The sequence below is a fragment of the Pongo abelii genome, chromosome 18, assembly GCF_028885655.2.
Source record: "Pongo abelii isolate AG06213 chromosome 18, NHGRI_mPonAbe1-v2.0_pri, whole genome shotgun sequence".
Classification (NCBI taxonomy): Eukaryota; Metazoa; Chordata; class Mammalia; order Primates; family Hominidae; genus Pongo; species Pongo abelii.
In genome coordinates this window covers 32,054,509-32,070,911 of record NC_072003.2, presented here as the reverse complement: position 1 = coordinate 32,070,911, position 16,403 = coordinate 32,054,509, and the positions used below count along the sequence as shown (strand labels likewise).

At 55.8% G+C, this 16,403-nt stretch overlaps 2 protein-coding genes across 8 annotated transcripts; one reads left to right on the top strand and one right to left on the bottom strand.

The window, feature by feature from the left end:
* Positions 1-408: 408 nt before the first annotated feature.
* PPP4C (protein phosphatase 4 catalytic subunit) lies at positions 409-9,786 on the top strand. 6 transcript variants are annotated; one of them, XM_024233065.2, is made up of 9 exons: positions 413-528; positions 745-905; positions 5,671-5,722; positions 6,897-6,947; positions 7,157-7,258; positions 7,808-7,981; positions 8,069-8,195; positions 9,075-9,264; positions 9,342-9,786. In XM_024233065.2, exons 2-9 carry the CDS (start codon positions 808-810, stop codon positions 9,469-9,471), a joined length of 924 nt encoding a protein of 307 aa, XP_024088833.1. In that variant the 5' UTR covers positions 413-528; positions 745-807; the 3' UTR covers positions 9,472-9,786.
* TBX6 (T-box transcription factor 6) lies at positions 9,779-16,353 on the bottom strand. Of its 2 annotated transcripts, XM_024234111.3 has the most exons (8): positions 15,434-16,351; positions 15,116-15,350; positions 13,305-13,572; positions 13,056-13,202; positions 12,908-12,978; positions 11,165-11,238; positions 10,899-11,082; positions 9,779-10,825 (listed from the first exon to the last, which is right to left on the bottom strand). In XM_024234111.3, exons 1-8 carry the CDS (start codon positions 15,549-15,551, stop codon positions 10,612-10,614), a joined length of 1,311 nt encoding a protein of 436 aa, XP_024089879.1. In that variant the 5' UTR covers positions 15,552-16,351; the 3' UTR covers positions 9,779-10,611. The 2 variants fall into 2 exon arrangements, with proteins under 2 accessions (XP_024089879.1, XP_054389750.1); XM_054533775.2 differs by having other exon boundaries at positions 13,056-13,572; positions 15,434-16,353.
* Between the last annotated feature and the right edge of the window lie 50 nt (positions 16,354-16,403).

The window sequence follows — 16,403 nt, the reverse complement described above, 5'->3', positions numbered from 1 at the left end:
AGAAACCCCGTCTCTATTAAAAATACAAAATTAGCCCAGCGTGGTAGCGCATGCCTATAATCCCAGCTACTCAGGAGGCTGAGGCAGGAGAATTGCTGGAACCCGGGAGGCGGAAGTTGCGGTGAGCCGAGATCGTGCCATTGCACCCCGGTCTGGGCAACAGCAAAACTCCGTCTCAAAAAAAGAAAAGACAGTTGTTTAAACATTTTTATAAAATGAAATGGGAGGGGACTGGTCCAGGGTTTCTAACAGCCTCCACATCGCCCAGCGGCAGAGCCCACAAAACCGCCACTGGCCGCCACCGTGTTCCTCCACCTCCTTCCCGATCTCAGGCTGGGGAAGTGGTGCAGAGGTCGCTGCGAAAGGAGAGGAGCGTGTATGACGCCACTTCCGGCGCGCGGCGGAACTGGCCTCCCTTTGCTTCCGCGGCGGGGCCGGAAGTAGGAGCGGCGGCGGCGGCCCAAAGCGGAGTGAAGGAGGGAGGCAGGGAGCCGGGGAGCCGGAACCGGAGTCGCAGCGGCGGTAATAGTGCGAGACTCCTCTAAGTCACCGTCCTTAGCGCGGGACCGCGGGGTTCGACGGGAGTTAGCGGGGGTGCGGCCAGGCCGTGGGACGCCGGGGAGTCTTGGGGCCGATGTGAAGAGAGGCGGGGGTGGGGGAGCCGGGCCGGCTCTAGAATCGAGTTGTCCGCCCCGCGCCCCGGACGGACACTCTGATCCGCGGGCTCGTCTTGGCCTTTCCCAGGAGACCCCTGTGCGGTGCGGAGGGGGCGGCGGCCCCGACTCTGACCCGCGCCGGGGGTGGGCCATGGCGGAGATCAGCGACCTGGACCGGCAGATCGAGCAGCTGCGTCGCTGCGAGCTCATCAAGGAGAGCGAAGTCAAGGCCCTGTGCGCTAAGGCCAGGTGAGCCCGTTGGCCCTGGGGAACGGAGGCCAAGCCGCCGCCCACGGGTTCTGGCCTGGGGCAAACCCAACTGAGAACTTTGGGCTTGCCTCGTTCTGGAAGCTTTCCCAGAGAGGAGCAGGATGGAGCTGCTGCCCTCGAGGAAAAGCTAGTCTGCTCGGGGAAGACAGAGCGGATAGATACTTAAAGTTTATTAGACGATGTGTTTCCAGTGGAGTAAGTGTTACATAAAGTACTTGGGAAACTCAAGGAAACAAGTCCATCTGTCGGGGGACGGAAGCTTGTTGGAGGGGGGCCGAACTGTGGGACAGGCCTTGAATAAGGAGGTGGTAAAAGAATCAGCCAAAAACCAAAGGTTTAAGACAGGAAAGTTAAAGACCCGTGATTTATAAGTCTTCTAATTCCAACAACAACCCTTAAAGGTTGGCGGTATTGTACTCATTTTACAGGTGAGAACTTTCATGTTCAAAGTTACCCACAAGTAAGGAATGGGGTCTGAAGCCAGCTCTTAGTGTCCTGTCCTTTTTCAGGCCATAATGCAAAAAGGTGGAGTTGGATCATTCACGTTCAGGGTGGGAGCCTGAGAAATCGTAGCAAGTAAGCCAGGGTGGAATTAAGCATGGTAAGGAGGGAGGCCAGTTCAGAGTCTGTGGGAAGTAGGATGATGTGGTGGTTAAGGCTCTAGGTTTTGCAGTGTGAGATGGCTGTAGGTTTGAATCTGAACTCTGCTGCTTTCTAGCTGTATTAGTGATCTTGAGGTGTCTTTATTTGTAAAGCAGAATTAATAGTACTTAATAAGACGATTGTGAAGATTCAGTGAGTTGGTGCTTGAGATGAGGTTAGCCCAGTGTTTTGGTACAGCATACGTGCTTGATAATCACCAGGTATTCTATTTCTCTTGGAAGAGGGCAATAATGAGATGGGCTAAAGCCATCAGGGAGGGCTTTTGAGTGGAGGTAGGCCTTGAAGGATGAAGATAATTTGGCTAGCTGATGGAGGCAGGGCCAGTGAGGGAAGGGCATTCCAAGCAGGACGAATGTAGCAGTGGAGGCCCTGAGATGCATGGGGAACAGTCAGGGGTTTAATTAATTACCTGCCTCTTCTGGGGAACTGTGTGATTGTGGCTTCTACCAGGCTGGAGAATTGTGGCAGAAGAGCCCGCAGAATTACTCTACGTTTATTGAACAGTAAACATGGCCTTTACAGGGCCACTATTTGGCCTGGCCCTGTACTGGCAAAAAAACTTCTATCCATCTCTTCCCCTCAGCAATCCTATGAGGTTGGAATCATTTGCTGCATTTTCTCAAACAGGAAGCCATGATCGTAGAGGTCTGGTGACTTAACTGAGGTCACCCACTGAGGACGTGGCAGAGCTGGGTCCTGAATCTGTGGCCCTCAGGCTCTTTGCTTGGCCGTGCCTCACATAGACCCCCTGCAGCCAGACAGGGCCTGTGAGGGGCTGATGAGCAGGGTCGGCCTCTTTTTTGCCACCTGTCTGTGGCTTTTCTCTTTTGCCAGCTGACCAGACCAGCCCCATGGTGTTTTTAGTTGTCCCCTCTCCCTCAGTCCTGATTGGCATTTTTAGGAACTTAAACCTGTTGTTGCCTGGCACTATTCTTTAACCCCGAAGTCTTATCTCCCTCACTGGCCCTGGATCAGTGTGGTAGTGATGGTAGACAAAGCTTAGATAGCATGCTGGAGTTTGCAGAATAGCAGGAAGTTATATATTCAGTCTCCATGGCTCCTTGTAACAGCCTAAGGAATAGGCAGGGTGGGCTGAGTACTTAGCCCCATTTCATAGCAGAGGAAACTGAGCCTTTGAGTAGATAATGTGTTGCCCAACATCACGCAGCTAGTCGGAGGGGAAGTTAGTTTTGCATCCAGGCCTTTGACTGTGCTCCGTGGTCACTGAGAGCCAGGCAGAGGCATTTAGGTTTTGATGTGGGGTGTGAGGCAGTAGGGAGCTATGGAAGGCTGAGGGGTGGAGGGTCCTGCCCAGTTGAAACTGAGTGGAACTAGGAGGTACTAGGCCAAGGCCTGAGCTGGCCGCTGTTGTCCCAGGCTCAGTCTGAAGCAGGGCCAGCTCTGATACCTGGTTATGGCCTCCTGGGGACCCACCAGAGACCCAGGCTGAGGCTGGTGGTGTCAAGAGCACCAGCTTGCCTAGAGGGCGCAGAGATGCAGATGAAACCAGTGGAAGCGCAGAGGTCCGCCGTGTCTGAGCTGAAATTGCTGCTACTAGAAATATTAGCACAGTAGAAGAGCTGAGCTTTTGAATCAGGTGGTTTTCAGTATGAATCTTTGCCTTGTCACCTAGAAGCAATGTGACCCTCGTCAAGTCACTTTCTGATTTTTTGAAGTGATAATGACATGCAGTTGAGAGTCCGGGTATCCGGGCACAGGGCCTGCTGCGCTGGTAGCCATTACTGCAGGCAGGTCATGATTGGGCTGGGGAAGTGCTGCAAGTGACAGAACGGGCTGGAATCTGGGCCTGATTCCCAGGCCACACTGGGGTTGTGCTGGCACTGAGGCGGGCTTTGCAGAGAGCACGGGCCCTGCATGTGACCTCCCTGGGCTTCAGGTTTTCGCTCAGGGTCTGTGGAAGGGGCTGGCATAAATTCTCAGGAAATTGGGCTTCTGGGTTCCAATTTAGCCACTCTCCAGCTTGGTGACCTTGACCCTGCCGCTTTTCTGTAAGCTTTGGTTTCTTTTTTTTTTTTTTTGAGACAGAGTTTCACTGTTGTTGCCCAGGCTGGAGTGCAGTGGCCCGATCTTGGCTCACTGCAACCTCCACCTCCCAGGTTCAAGTGATTCTCCTACCTCAGCCTCCCAAGTAGCTGGGATTACAGGCACGCGCCACCATGCCCAGCTAGTTTTTGTATTCTTAGTAGAGACGGGGTTTCACCATGTTGGCCAGGATGGTCTCAATCTCTTGACCTCATGATCTGCCTGCCTTGGCTTCCGAAAGTCCTGGGATTACAGGTGTGAGCCACCGTGCCCGGCCTAGCTTTGGTTTCTTTACTGTTAACGTGAGGCTGAAGAGAACCTCCCCAGTTTGTTGGAAAAGTCACTATGAGCAGTTGATGGGGAAGGATGTTCAGCACAAGAAGCAGTGCAGGTGGGAGAGTTTGGGTGCTGGTGTGGCCTCTTGGACCACCGCCAGTGCTGCCTTCCGTTCCCAGAAAGCCAGGGCAGACCTCCTTCGTGCTGCCTCTGTCATACAGAGCAAGGGGCATGAGTGAATCCTCCTGTCCACTGAGCTCAGGAAACTCATTCTAAGGGAAGAGATTGGCAGAAAGAGGGGGGCCAGGCGAGTTGGGCCTCCCACTTCAGAATATCTTGATAAAGAGACAGACCCCAGAGCCTGGCTTCCCTGGTTCATATCCCACGTGTGTCACTGGCACCAAGCCAGCCTCCTTCCGTGCTTCAATTTCTTCATCACCGGGAATCGTCATAGTACCTGCCTGTCAAGCTCTTAATAACATTCCTGGCACACAGTATGAGCTCAAATGTTCACTGCTCCTATTACAAGGCAAAATTTGGAAATACAGTGTTGCTTAAATTGAGTATCTATAGGCTGGGTGCAGTGGCTCACGCGTGTAATCCCAGTACTTTGGGAGGCAGAGGTGGGTAGATCACTTGAGGTCAGGAGTTCGAGACCAGCCTGGGCAGCATAGTGAAATCTCGTCTCTACTAAAAATACAAAAATTAGCTGGGCATGGTGGTACATGCCTCTAATCCCAGCTACTCGGGAGGTTGAGGTAGGAGAATCACTTGACCCAGGAAGCAGAGGTTTGCAGTGAGCAAAGATGGTGCCACTGCACTCCAGACTGGGCAATGGAGCCAGACTCTGTCTCAAAAAAAAAAAAAAAAAATTGGGTGTCTTACCTGGCAAAGTGATTTCATCTCTTGCTCACTCAAGTAGAAGTAGACTGCACCACAAGGAGAAATAAAAAATATTTAAGACCTCATAGTCGTAAAGAAATATTGAACACATGGCAAGAGCACCTCACTTTTTTTTTTTTTGAGATGAAGTCTTGCTCTGTCGCCCAGGCTGGAGTGCAGTGGTACGATCTTAGCTCACTGCAGCCCCCACCTCCTAGGTTCAAGCGATTCTCCTGCCTCAGCCGCCTAAGTAGCTGGGATTACAGGCACGCGCCACCACGCGTGGCTAATTTTTGTATTTTTAGTAGAGACGGGGTTTCACCATGTTGGTCAGGCTGGTGTCGAACTCCTGACCCCGTGATCTGCCCGCCCCGGCCTCCCAAAGTGCTGGGATTACAGGCATGAGCCACCGTGCCCGGCCAAGAGTGCACCACTTTGAAGGCGCATCCACTGTGGGCCTGCCCTGGGCACCTACCCTTGTGTCTGGATAGCCTGGGAGAAGAGAAGGGCTCTGTGATTGGCCAAGAGTGACTTAAGCTCTGCTGTGGAGAGGAGGGGGAGACCCGCCTCCCAGGAGTGAGTCCTGGATGTGGAAGAGGGAGCAGCAGGGGGAGTCAGGGCTGGAAAAGTCCCAGCCTGCTCAGAAGGCCTGGAACGCTGGGATAAGAGCTTGGACTTCGTCCTTTTGGCAGCAGGGGGCCACGGAAGGGTGTTGCATGCTGGAGGGCCATGGTCAGCCTGTTTTGGGGAGACTGTACGCTTCACTCCTGCCCCCTGGAGTTTCCAGGACCGCCTCATATCCTCCCCTCCCCCCAAAAAAGGTCAGGAATTGGGCTGGGCTGGCCTGGCTGTGGTGACCCTGGTCTTCTCCTGTCTCCAGAGAGATCTTGGTAGAGGAGAGCAACGTGCAGAGGGTGGACTCGCCAGTCACAGTGAGTACCTGCTGTCCCTGCAGAGCCAGGCCTGGTCTTTCAGGCACATGGACTTTCCTCTTCATCTTGGGGGCTCTATAAGCCCAACCCTAAGCCTCTTTTATCTGTCCTTTCCCTCATCTTCAATGGAGCACTGCTAAAAGAAGTGGGGGTTGCTGTGCACATTGGCTCACACCTGTGATCCCAGTATTTTGGGAGGGCAAGGTGGGCACATCACTTGAGGTTAGGAGTTTAAGACCAGCCTGGCCAATGTGGTGAAACCCTGTTTCTACTAAAAATACAAAAATTAGCCACGCATGGTGGCACATGCCTGTAATCCCAGCTACTTGGGAGGCTGAGGCAGGAAAATCGCTTGAACCCCAGAGGTGGAGATTGCAGTGAGCCGAGATTGGGCCACTGCACTCCAGCCTGGGTGACAGAGGGAGACTCCGTCTCAAAAAAAAAAAAAAAAAAAAAAAGCAGGCCGTGCACGGTGGCTCATGCCTGTAATCCCAGCACTTTGGGAGGCCGAGGTGGGTGGATCACAAGGTCAGGAGATCAAGACCATCCTGGCTAACATGGTGAAACCCCATCTCTACTAAAAATACAAAAAAATTAGCCAGGTGTGGTGGCGGGCACCTGTAGTCGCAGCTACTCAGGAGGCTGAGGCAGGAGAGTGGCGTGAACCCGGGAGGCGGAGCTTGCAGTGAGCCGAGATCGCTCCACTGCACTCCAGACTGGGCGACAGAGCGAGACTCCATCTCAAAAAAAAAAAAAAAAAGGAAAGAAAAGAAAGAGGGGTTGTGGGAAGGGACTTTGGATTTGTTAGTGGAGATTCTTGGCCAGGGCAGAAGGACTCCTATTTGGCGAGTGATTCTGCTCACATATCTCCAGGGCTCTGTGTTAATAACTTGACTCTGGGTACTTTGTGGGGAGTAGAGAGAGGAGGGGGCCGGGACATCTACCTGGAAGGACTTAGTTCTAGCTCTTGCCTACAGAATAGTTGGTACTCAGCATAGGACAGTGGGTATGGTTCCAAACCAGACTGACTTGGGGTGGGAGAAGAGAATTTTGGTCCTAGGAAGTAGAAGTGCAGCCAAGAGTGATAAAGCTCACTAAAGCAGTGGGTGTTTGGAGGGTAGTCCCTGGCAGCTCCCACTGCTTGAGTTCCAACCCCACTCTTCCTGTTCCCCAGGTGTGCGGCGACATCCATGGACAATTCTATGACCTCAAAGAGCTGTTCAGAGTAAGAGTGTGGCCAACACTGAAATGTAACGGGGGGATGACTGGAAGACCCCTTTAATTGAGGGCGGGAGCCTTAATTTGGGGCGTGGAGTGGGGGCAAGGGGCCCCAAGTTAGATGGGTGGTTGTGGAAGAAGGGCCTCCGCTGGACAGAAACAGGTAGTGGGTAGGGGACTGTTTAGGACAGGGCAAAACTTTCTGCTTTCCCACAGGTAGGTGGCGACGTCCCTGAGACCAACTACCTCTTCATGGGGGACTTTGTGGACCGTGGCTTCTATAGCGTCGAAACGTTCCTCCTGCTGCTGGCACTTAAGGTGGCAGTCCCTGGCTTCTGTACCCCCAACCTGGGCTACCTCGGGCCGGGCCTGTCTTAGTCCGTTCCGCCCTCATCTCCTACCGTGACCAGCCCCACCTTGGAGCTGTGTCACTGGTGATGGACCGATTCTGCTTTTGGGGGTGGTCAGAGACTTGATGGGGGGTGAGGCCAGCAGGGCAGCATTCTGGGAGGGGCAGAGGCTCACTGTTGTGAATGTGGCAGGTCATTGATGCCACTGGTAGGAGAGGCAGTGTGGGGCCAGATGACAAAGGGCCTGGGTGCCTTGCTAGGGACCCGGTCTGTGTCTGGCAGGTGAAAGAAGAGCCATTAGGTTCATAGTTGAGGGGATGGGTCAGGTTTACATTCTCTGGAGGGGTCCTGTGGGCCTGGGAGGTGGCTGATGCCACACGATTCAGGCAACAGGTGCCAGGAGTGTGCTGGGCAGTGGTTGTGAGGATGGCATGAAGCTGGTGGGCATGAGGAGGTCAGAGAGGGATGTGTGGAGAGACCGTCTAGGCGCCAGCCCCGGCTTGGTGGCCACTCCCAGGTTCGCTATCCTGACCGCATCACGCTGATCCGGGGCAACCATGAGAGTCGCCAGATCACGCAGGTCTACGGCTTCTACGATGAGTGCCTGCGCAAGTACGGCTCGGTGACTGTGTGGCGCTACTGCACCGAGATCTTCGACTACCTCAGCCTGTCAGCCATCATCGATGGCAAGGTAGGCCAGCCCAGGGCTCCATGGGACGGGGAGAGGAGGGGGGCTCCAGGCCTCAGCCCCGTCCTCTTTCCCTGCTCTCCCCTGTAGATCTTCTGTGTGCACGGGGGCCTCTCCCCCTCCATCCAGACCCTGGATCAGATTCGGACAATCGACCGAAAGCAAGAGGTGCCTCATGATGGGCCCATGTGTGACCTCCTCTGGTCTGACCCAGAAGGTGAGGGCATGTGGGCAGGGGCAGGCAGGGACAGCCAGAAGGGGTTGGGAAAGAGAGGGAGCAGGGCTGGTCTTCACTGGCACCCGTCCTCCACCTGCCAAATGGCTGGAACCCTGGAGGAGGAGCAGGGAGGCCTGCGTGGCAGATGCTTTGAGCACACAGTGGCTTGGGGCATGGCCCAGAGGGCTGTGGAGGACAACCAAGTCATTGCTCCCTGAAGTGAAGGGGCCTTAGAACATGACAGCAGCTTCTTCAGAGGTCAGAACCCCAGAATGTAGCCCCCTGAGACCCCTCATTTTGTGGGTTCTCCACTAGTGTAGAGCAGAGCTGAGATTTAAAGTCAGGTCTTCTGAGGACCAGCCAGAGTTCCTGTTGTCACATACACACACAGGCACACACGTACAGGCAGCCTCTGCTCCAGTGCAAACACACACACACATACACATAGCCTCTGTTCCATCATAGCCACACACACGCACATGAGGCCTCTGCTCCATCACAGCCACACACATACAGACACACACATGCAGCCACTGCTCCACAGCCACTCCAGACCTCCCTGTGACAACACAGGGTGCCCTTCTGTCTCTGGGAGTGCCCCTTTCACTCCTGTGTGCTGTTTGGACAGGGATTGTATGATCACTGTGATTATGAGGGGGCCCCAGCCATTGGGCGTTCTTTCTCCTCTGGAGCTTATCTGCCCCTACATTTGCTGTCCTGGTCCCCACCATCCCACAGACCATATTCAGGCCCCATGCTCTGGTCCCACGGGCCTCTGGTGGACTTGGGGAGGGGCCAGGCTGCTCACCCTCAAGGGGCAGCACTGGCAGCTAGAGAAGCCTGAGGTCATCCCTCTTCATTCCTCCCTTTCCGCATCAGACACCACAGGCTGGGGCGTGAGCCCCCGAGGGGCCGGCTACCTGTTTGGCAGTGACGTGGTGGCCCAGTTCAACGCAGCCAATGACATTGACATGATCTGCCGTGCCCACCAACTGGTGATGGAAGGTTACAAGTGGCACTTCAATGAGACCGTGCTCACTGTGTGGTCGGCACCCAACTACTGCTACCGGTGAGCCAGCTGGGCCGGGCTGGGAGGGGCGGGCATCTGAGCCGAGCTGCTCCTGACCCTGCTGCCCCGCCTTCCAGCTGTGGGAATGTGGCAGCCATCTTGGAGCTGGACGAGCATCTCCAGAAAGATTTCATCATCTTTGAGGCTGCTCCCCAAGAGACACGGGGCATCCCCTCGAAGAAGCCCGTGGCCGACTACTTCCTGTGACCCCCCCGGCCCCTGCCCCCTCCAGCCCTTCTGGCCCTCGGACCACTGTGACTCTGCCTTCTTCCTCAGACGGAGGCTGGGCGTGGGGGGGCTGTCCTGGCTCTGCTGTCCCCCAAGAGGGTGCTTCGAGGGTGAGGACTTCTCTGGAGAGGCCTGGAGACCTAGCTCCATGTTCCTCCTCTCCTCTCTCCCCACTTGAACCATGAAGTTTCCAATAATTTTTTTTTCTTTTTTTCCTTCTTTTTTCTGTTTGTTTTTAGATAAAAATTTTGAGAAAAAAAATGAAAAAATTCTAATAAAAGAAGAAAAATGGTCTTTGGGTTTGTGCCAGACTTGGTTGGGAATGCACAGGGTTGCTGGCCTGGGACCTGGGGTGGACGTCAGGGCCTTGACTGCCTTAGGGCCCCGACCTGCCAGGAGGGCCAGGCTCAGGCCAGTCAGCTTGCCCAGGGCCTCCAGGGGCCGCTGCCTGCTGGCTTCCCTAGCGCTAGGGAGAGGGCTCTGTTCTCATGGCAGCCTTATCTTATTAACAGCTAGCATCACAAGATTCTGATTTCTCCATTTTCCTGAAGAGGAGATGGGCCTAGAGAGCCAGTGGATTTTGTACTAGGTCAGGCAGCTGGAAACACAGGTCTAGATCTGGGCCTGGGTCTCCTAGCAAAGCCTTTGCTCACCCAGCCCCGCCCAGGGCCAAACACAGGAGCCCAATGTTTCCTGAGCATGGATGGCTTTTGAGTTTTATTAACAAAAATACTCTGGTCCCAGAACAACAGACTGGTGTGGCCTGCACCAGTGTGTGTGTGGGGGTGGGGATTGAGCCCCCCCAGAGCCCACGGGGAGGCCCGGTAGGTGGGGATGCTGGTCTGTGGCCCCATTTGGCCAGGCAGAGCCCCTTCCATTCACACGGAGGTGAGAGCCGGGAAGGGGAAACCGGCCCCAGCTGGACTCCCAGCAGCCTTGATTGGGCTTTGAAGCCAGAGGGGTGGGAGTGAAATCAAGGTGTGAAGTTCGGGGGGTGGGTGGGCAGGCCCAAGGCGGCCATTTGGTGTGGGGGATGGGGTCGGTGGAGGTGAGGGGGCTCCAGGGCTGGGGGAAGGGAGCAGGAGGTTTGTGATGGAGGCAGAGGGGCCCAGCAGTGGCTCAGTACATGGGTTTGGAGCCCACATCCAGATAGCCCCCAGGCGCGGTGTATGGTAGAGGGAAGGGGCCCCCTTGGAGAAAGTGCGGGGCAAAGGGTGCTGCCGGCGGAGCCGCTGGGTACCCGGAGACCCCTGGCCCATGCGGCAGCTCCAGAAATGCAGCCGAGTAGGGGGCTGAGCGCCCGGAGTCTGGAGCCTCCGGGAAGCTGGGGCTCCTGACGTGGAGAGAGGGATGTCAGAGCAGGGCAGAGGGACCCGCAGCCCCGCCTGGTCCCCTGTCCCACTCACCTGGTGGGAAGGTGACTGGGGGCCCCATGGAAAGCTGCAGGGTGCAGGAGGTAGGCCTCAGCACTGGGGCCACCACATGGAGGTGCCCGGGCAGCGGTGGCTTCCCCGGGGGCTGGGGCCTGTTCTGGATCTGATTCTCGAATGTCTCCACCCAGGGTGGAGTCGCAGGGACCACCTGGCGTGTCTGGGGAGAGGGAAGGGAGAGGTTGGGCTAGGGAGGATCCCTGTCTCAGGCCTGGCCGCATCACCATCGGGACTACACTCACCTCCGCTCCCATAGGCCTCTGTGGCTGCTGACTCTGGGCCCCGCAGTTTCCTCTTCACACGGGCGTCTCGCTCCCTGGGGAACAGTGGTGGTGATGATGATGATGATGGTGATGGCCATGGTGATGGTAACAGTACTTACCCGGTGCCAGGCATTTCACCCTCCCAGGGACCCTGTCAGGTAGGGGCCATCATTATACCCATTTTATAGATGAAGAAACTGAAGGCCAGAAAATTAAATAACTAGAAAGTGGCAGAGCTGGAATTTTGTCCCTGCTCAAGCTTGTCCATGCTTTCCTATTGTGTTTAGTATCAGTGGAAACTTCTTCCCAGTGGCAAGGCCAGGGCACAGTCTCACCTAGCTCATCTTTCTGCCCTATCTCCACTCAGCCTCTCTCTGGAATCCTCTTCTGTCCCCTCTTCACGGGCTAAACCTATCCTTTTTCTTTTCATTTTTAAAATTTGAGATGGGGTCTTGCTATGTTGCCCAGGCTGGAGTGCAATGGCACAGTCACAGGTCACAGCTCACTGCAGCCTCCAACTCCTGGGCTCAAGTGATCTTTCCATCTCAGCTTCCCAAAGCGCTGGGACTACAGGCATCAGCCACCAAACCTATCCTTGCCTCAGTGCAAGCGCAAGTTCCTCAAGGAAGTCCTCCCTGACCTCTGAGAGCACACACCCCTCCCTCATAACATCCGTCACAGTTCTGCTTTTGCATTTGATGGAGTGACTCCTTGGTTCACGTCTGTCTCTTCTGACAAACTGGAAGCTCCTTGAGGGCAGGGGCCAGCTCTGAGGTGCTGCACTTGGAACAGTTCCCACGGCCTTACGGAACCTTTACTGTCCAACATAACCTGGCTTCCCCTCCCCTGCCTGACTCCTACTCACTCCATTGCAGCCACACCACAGGCACAGCCCCACCTCAGGGCCTTTGCACGTGCTGTTCCCACTCCCTAGTGTGCTTTGCCAGATGCCCACCTGGCTCCCTCCCATACTTCCTTCAGCTCTTTCTCAAGTGTCTTCTTCCCATTGAGGCCTTTCCAGGCCTCTTATCTAATACCTCACCCCAGTCCTTCCTATCCTTTCCTGGTTTATTTCTCTTCTCCTTTTTCTTTTTTTCTTTTTTTTTGAGACAGAGTTTTCTTTCTTTTTTTTTTTTTTTTTTTTTTTGAGAGGAAGTTTTGCTCTTGTTGCCTAGGCTGGAATGCAATGGCACGATCTCGACTCACTGCAACCTCCACCTCCTGGGTTCAAGAGATTCTCCTGCCTCAGCCTCCCAAGTAGTTGGGATTACAGGTGTGTGCCACCATGCCTGGCTAATTTTTGTATTTTTAGTAGAGACAGGGTTTCACCATGTTGGCAGGCTGGTCTCGAACTCCTGGCCTCAGGTGATCTGCCCGCCTCAGCCTCCCAGAGTGCTAGGATTACACACCCGGTCTCTCTTCTCTTTAGAATGGCTTCCTAACGGATGACATTTTATTTATTTCTCTTGTCTGCTTGTCTACTCTCCCCACTAGAAATCAGCTCCATGAGGGCCGGGGCTTTGGTTTGCTTTGTTTGATTTATCTCCAGTGCCTGGAACTGTCCCTGGCACATAGCAGGTACTATATAAGTATTTGCTGAGTCAGTGAATGAATGTTTTTACTTACCACTGCATTCCTGATGTCCAGCACGGTGCCTGGCACACAGTGAGTGAGTAATAAACATTTGTTGAATGCATGAACAAATGAATGAACAACTCCCACCTCTTACAGTTTCTGCCGTTCTCCCGGAAGCCTTTGGCAAAGGGATTGGCTGCAATCTTCAGTTGTGTGATCTGGGGACACACATGCAGGGTCAAAGTAACTGTGGTCTGGGCAGGGGGCCACCACCGCCTCAAGCAGGGTTACTCACCCGTGGGTTCTGGTAGGCTGTCACGGAGATGAATGTGGTCTCGGGGAAGCGGAAGGAGGCCATGCCCCCCCAGTGCTGGCTGCAGAGCTGGGCTGCCCGAACTAGGTGTATGCGGGGTTGGTACTTGTGCATGGAGTGCAGGATCAGCTGGGAGGGAGGAAATGGGAGTGATTCCCTGCCCTGTGCCTCAGCCTTGGCCTCCCTTCCAGCACCCCCAACCCTATCCTGGAGTCCCAGCCTGGGCCTCACGTGGCCGTGGGGGTCCAGCGTGCTGTTGGTAAGCTTGACACGATGGAAAGACACAGGCTGCCGCATCCAATGTGCACCAGTGGCAGGAGAGTCGGGGTGAATGTAGACACGGTCGGGCAGGCGGGGCTCTGCCTTGCCGCTGGGCTCCCAGCGCCGGCCCTGCCAGCGGTAGCGAGCCCCATCCACCGGAACCACATCCAGAAGAAACAAGTAGCGGGCCTCGGGGTCCAGGCCAGTGACTGACACTCGGCAGGCAGGGAACATGCGCCTGTGCAAGGGAGGGGACAGGAGAGACCTGGAGCTACCCACTGGCCAGGGGTGGGCCCAGCACCAGTAACGGGACATAGCAACAGGCTCCCCAGAGCTGTCAGAGAAACATCAAGGGAGATGGCATTAGAACCCAGAGGGCAGGCTGGAGGCTGTGGCTCACACCTCTAATCCCTATACTTTGGGAGGCCAAGGTGGGAGGATCTCTTGAGTCAGGAATTCAAGATCAGCCTGGGCAACATAGGAAGACCCCATCTCTACAAAAAAAAATAAAAAACTAGCCAGGCATGGTGGTGCACACTGATAGTCCCAGTTACTACAGAGGCTGAGGCGGGAGGGTCACTTGAGCGTGGGAAGTCAAGACTACAGTGAGCCACAATTGCACCACTGCACTCCAGCCTGGGCAACAGGGCAAGACACTGTCTCTGAAAAAGGAAAAAGGGCCAGGTGCAGTGGCTCATGCCTGTAATCTCAGCACTTTAGGAAGCTGAGGTGGAAGGATCATGAGATCAGAAGTTTGAGACCAGCCTGGCCAATATGGTGAAACACTGTCTCTACTAAAACTACAAAACTTAGCCGGGTGTGGTGGTGTGTGCCTATAGTCCCAGCTACTCGGGAGGCTGAGGCAGGAGAATCGCTTGAATCCAGGAAGCAGAGGTTGCGGTGAGCCGACGAGATCGCGCCACTACACTCCAGCCTGGGCAACAGAGCGAGACTCCATCTCAAAAAAAAAAAAAAAAAAGAACCCACAGGGCGGAATCTTAGAGCTGGAAGGTTTTCTTGTCTCATTTTACATTTGGGGAAACAGGACAGACGGGTTAAGTGATCTGTCACACAGCAGGTTAGGAACAGAGCCATGACTCCTACCCCTCAAAGCCTATTTGCAGAAGCAGGGGTGACTAACTTTCTTGCTAGGAGCTTCCTGTCCCCACCCTCCTCTCCTCCCCTGATCTCCAGCACCAGAATCTGCAGCTCTTAGATGAATTTGCTTTAGAAAAAATATACCCTGCCTGCAGTAGGGCCAAGGACTTTCCATGCTAGGGCTTGAGCTCCTGCCCTAGATAAAGACCTCATCTAAGGACAAACACTGACCATGTCCCGGCCTCTAGGGTGACCCTAGACCTAGTCATATACTGACTCCTATTCGAGATGCATACTGATCTCCGATCCTGGCCAGATTTCCCTAATGCTGGTCAATGGGCTGGCCCTTGACCCCCTGTCCTTGTCTGGATGCTGGTCTAAGCCACACACTAACCTATAACCCAGAGGGACTTCCTGACCCTGCCCCAGACTGACCCATGACCCTTGCCATAGATTGGTCCCTAAACTCAGCCACAGACTCCACAGACTAGCCCTTAACCCTTGTCACAGAATGACTCCTGATTCCAGCCACAGAGTAACCCCTGCCCCAGGCCATAGTCAGATTCTAAGCCTAGGCAGAGCTCTAGCCCCTTGGGAACCACCCAGTCCTAGCCCCCTCCCCAGGGACTCTGCCTTTCCCAAGAGACCCCCACCAGAAACACGGACCCTGGCCAGCCCCTCACCTCCCAGCTTTGGTGATGATCATTTCTGTTCCCACGGAGCTGAACTCCTTCCACAGCTCCCGGTTCTCCAGGCTCAGGCTGACCCCCGGGAGGGAATGGAGGGCCTCTGGAGCTGATGGGGCCGGCTCAGTGTCCATGGCAGGGGGCAGAAGGGGCAGAGGTGGGTGCGCGGCCAGGGTGCGGGGAGCAGCCTCCATCCCGGAGAGGAAGCAATCCAGTTTAGGGGTGTCCAGTTCTGGAAGCCGGGGAAGAATGAGGAGCCAGCCGAGGGCCACAGCCCCCCTATTCTCCTACCCAGGAGCTGGTCCCAACGCTCACCGGGGTAGCGGTAGCCCTCTGCTAGGGCGGGTGGGAAGCTGGAGTCGGCCCCAGGTTGGGCGGGCCCCAGGCGGTAGCCGGCCCCCAGGGACGGGTACAATTCTCGTGGATGGTACATGTTGTAGTTCCTTCTGGCCTCAGGTCTCGCTGCTTAGAGCCCCCGGTGCTGCGAGATCCCCCTTTATAGCTCACAGCTCAGCCCCTTCCAGACCCAGGATCACAGCCCCTCCCCTCTTTGGGGCCCTGGAGTTGGGCTGGGGTGGAGACCCCTGGGGCCTCGAAGGGGTCCGAGAGGGGGCCGGATACCTGGGTACGGTCCCCTCCTCCCCTCCCCCCCCACCCCGGGAGGCTTCATTAGCCTCGACCCCCTGCCCCCTCATTACATAATTAACTCCTCGGCTTGATTGATCCCCGGGGCTCGGACAGGGACGCAGTTTGGCGCTTCCGGCCAGCTGGTCCCCGTTCCCACGGGGGGGAGCCCCGGCTAGGGATAAGCTGGGGGGCGGGGCCTGGAACCTGGACGGAGCCAAGAGTCCCGGGACACACCTTGGCGCCCCAGACCTTCTGGCAGGTGACCGCCCTCCGCCCCCCTTCACTTGGAGGCCGGGCCCTGGAGGGAAGCAGCATGACCAGAGGGAAAGTGCAGGCTAGAGGGACACGGCCTGAGCTGATTTCACAGGGCACTCGGGGCCGCGAGGAGGCCGCAGCCCAGTCCCGAACACCGTAGTCCTCCCTGGTCCCCATGCTAAAAAAACCTCCACCCTGAGCCAAGCCTCCAAAGTTCGGAGGCGCTCACAGTCCGACAGCTTCTGACGCCTCGCGCCACGGTTTCCCGTAGGTCCCGCGCTGGGGAACCCTCGGAACTACACTTCCCAGTAGGCCCAGCGCTGAGGCGCGCCCGAAGAAGCCGGACGGACCACGCGGGGGCCGCTGGAAGTTGTAGTCCGGCCGCGAGAGGGCTGCGAGGCCG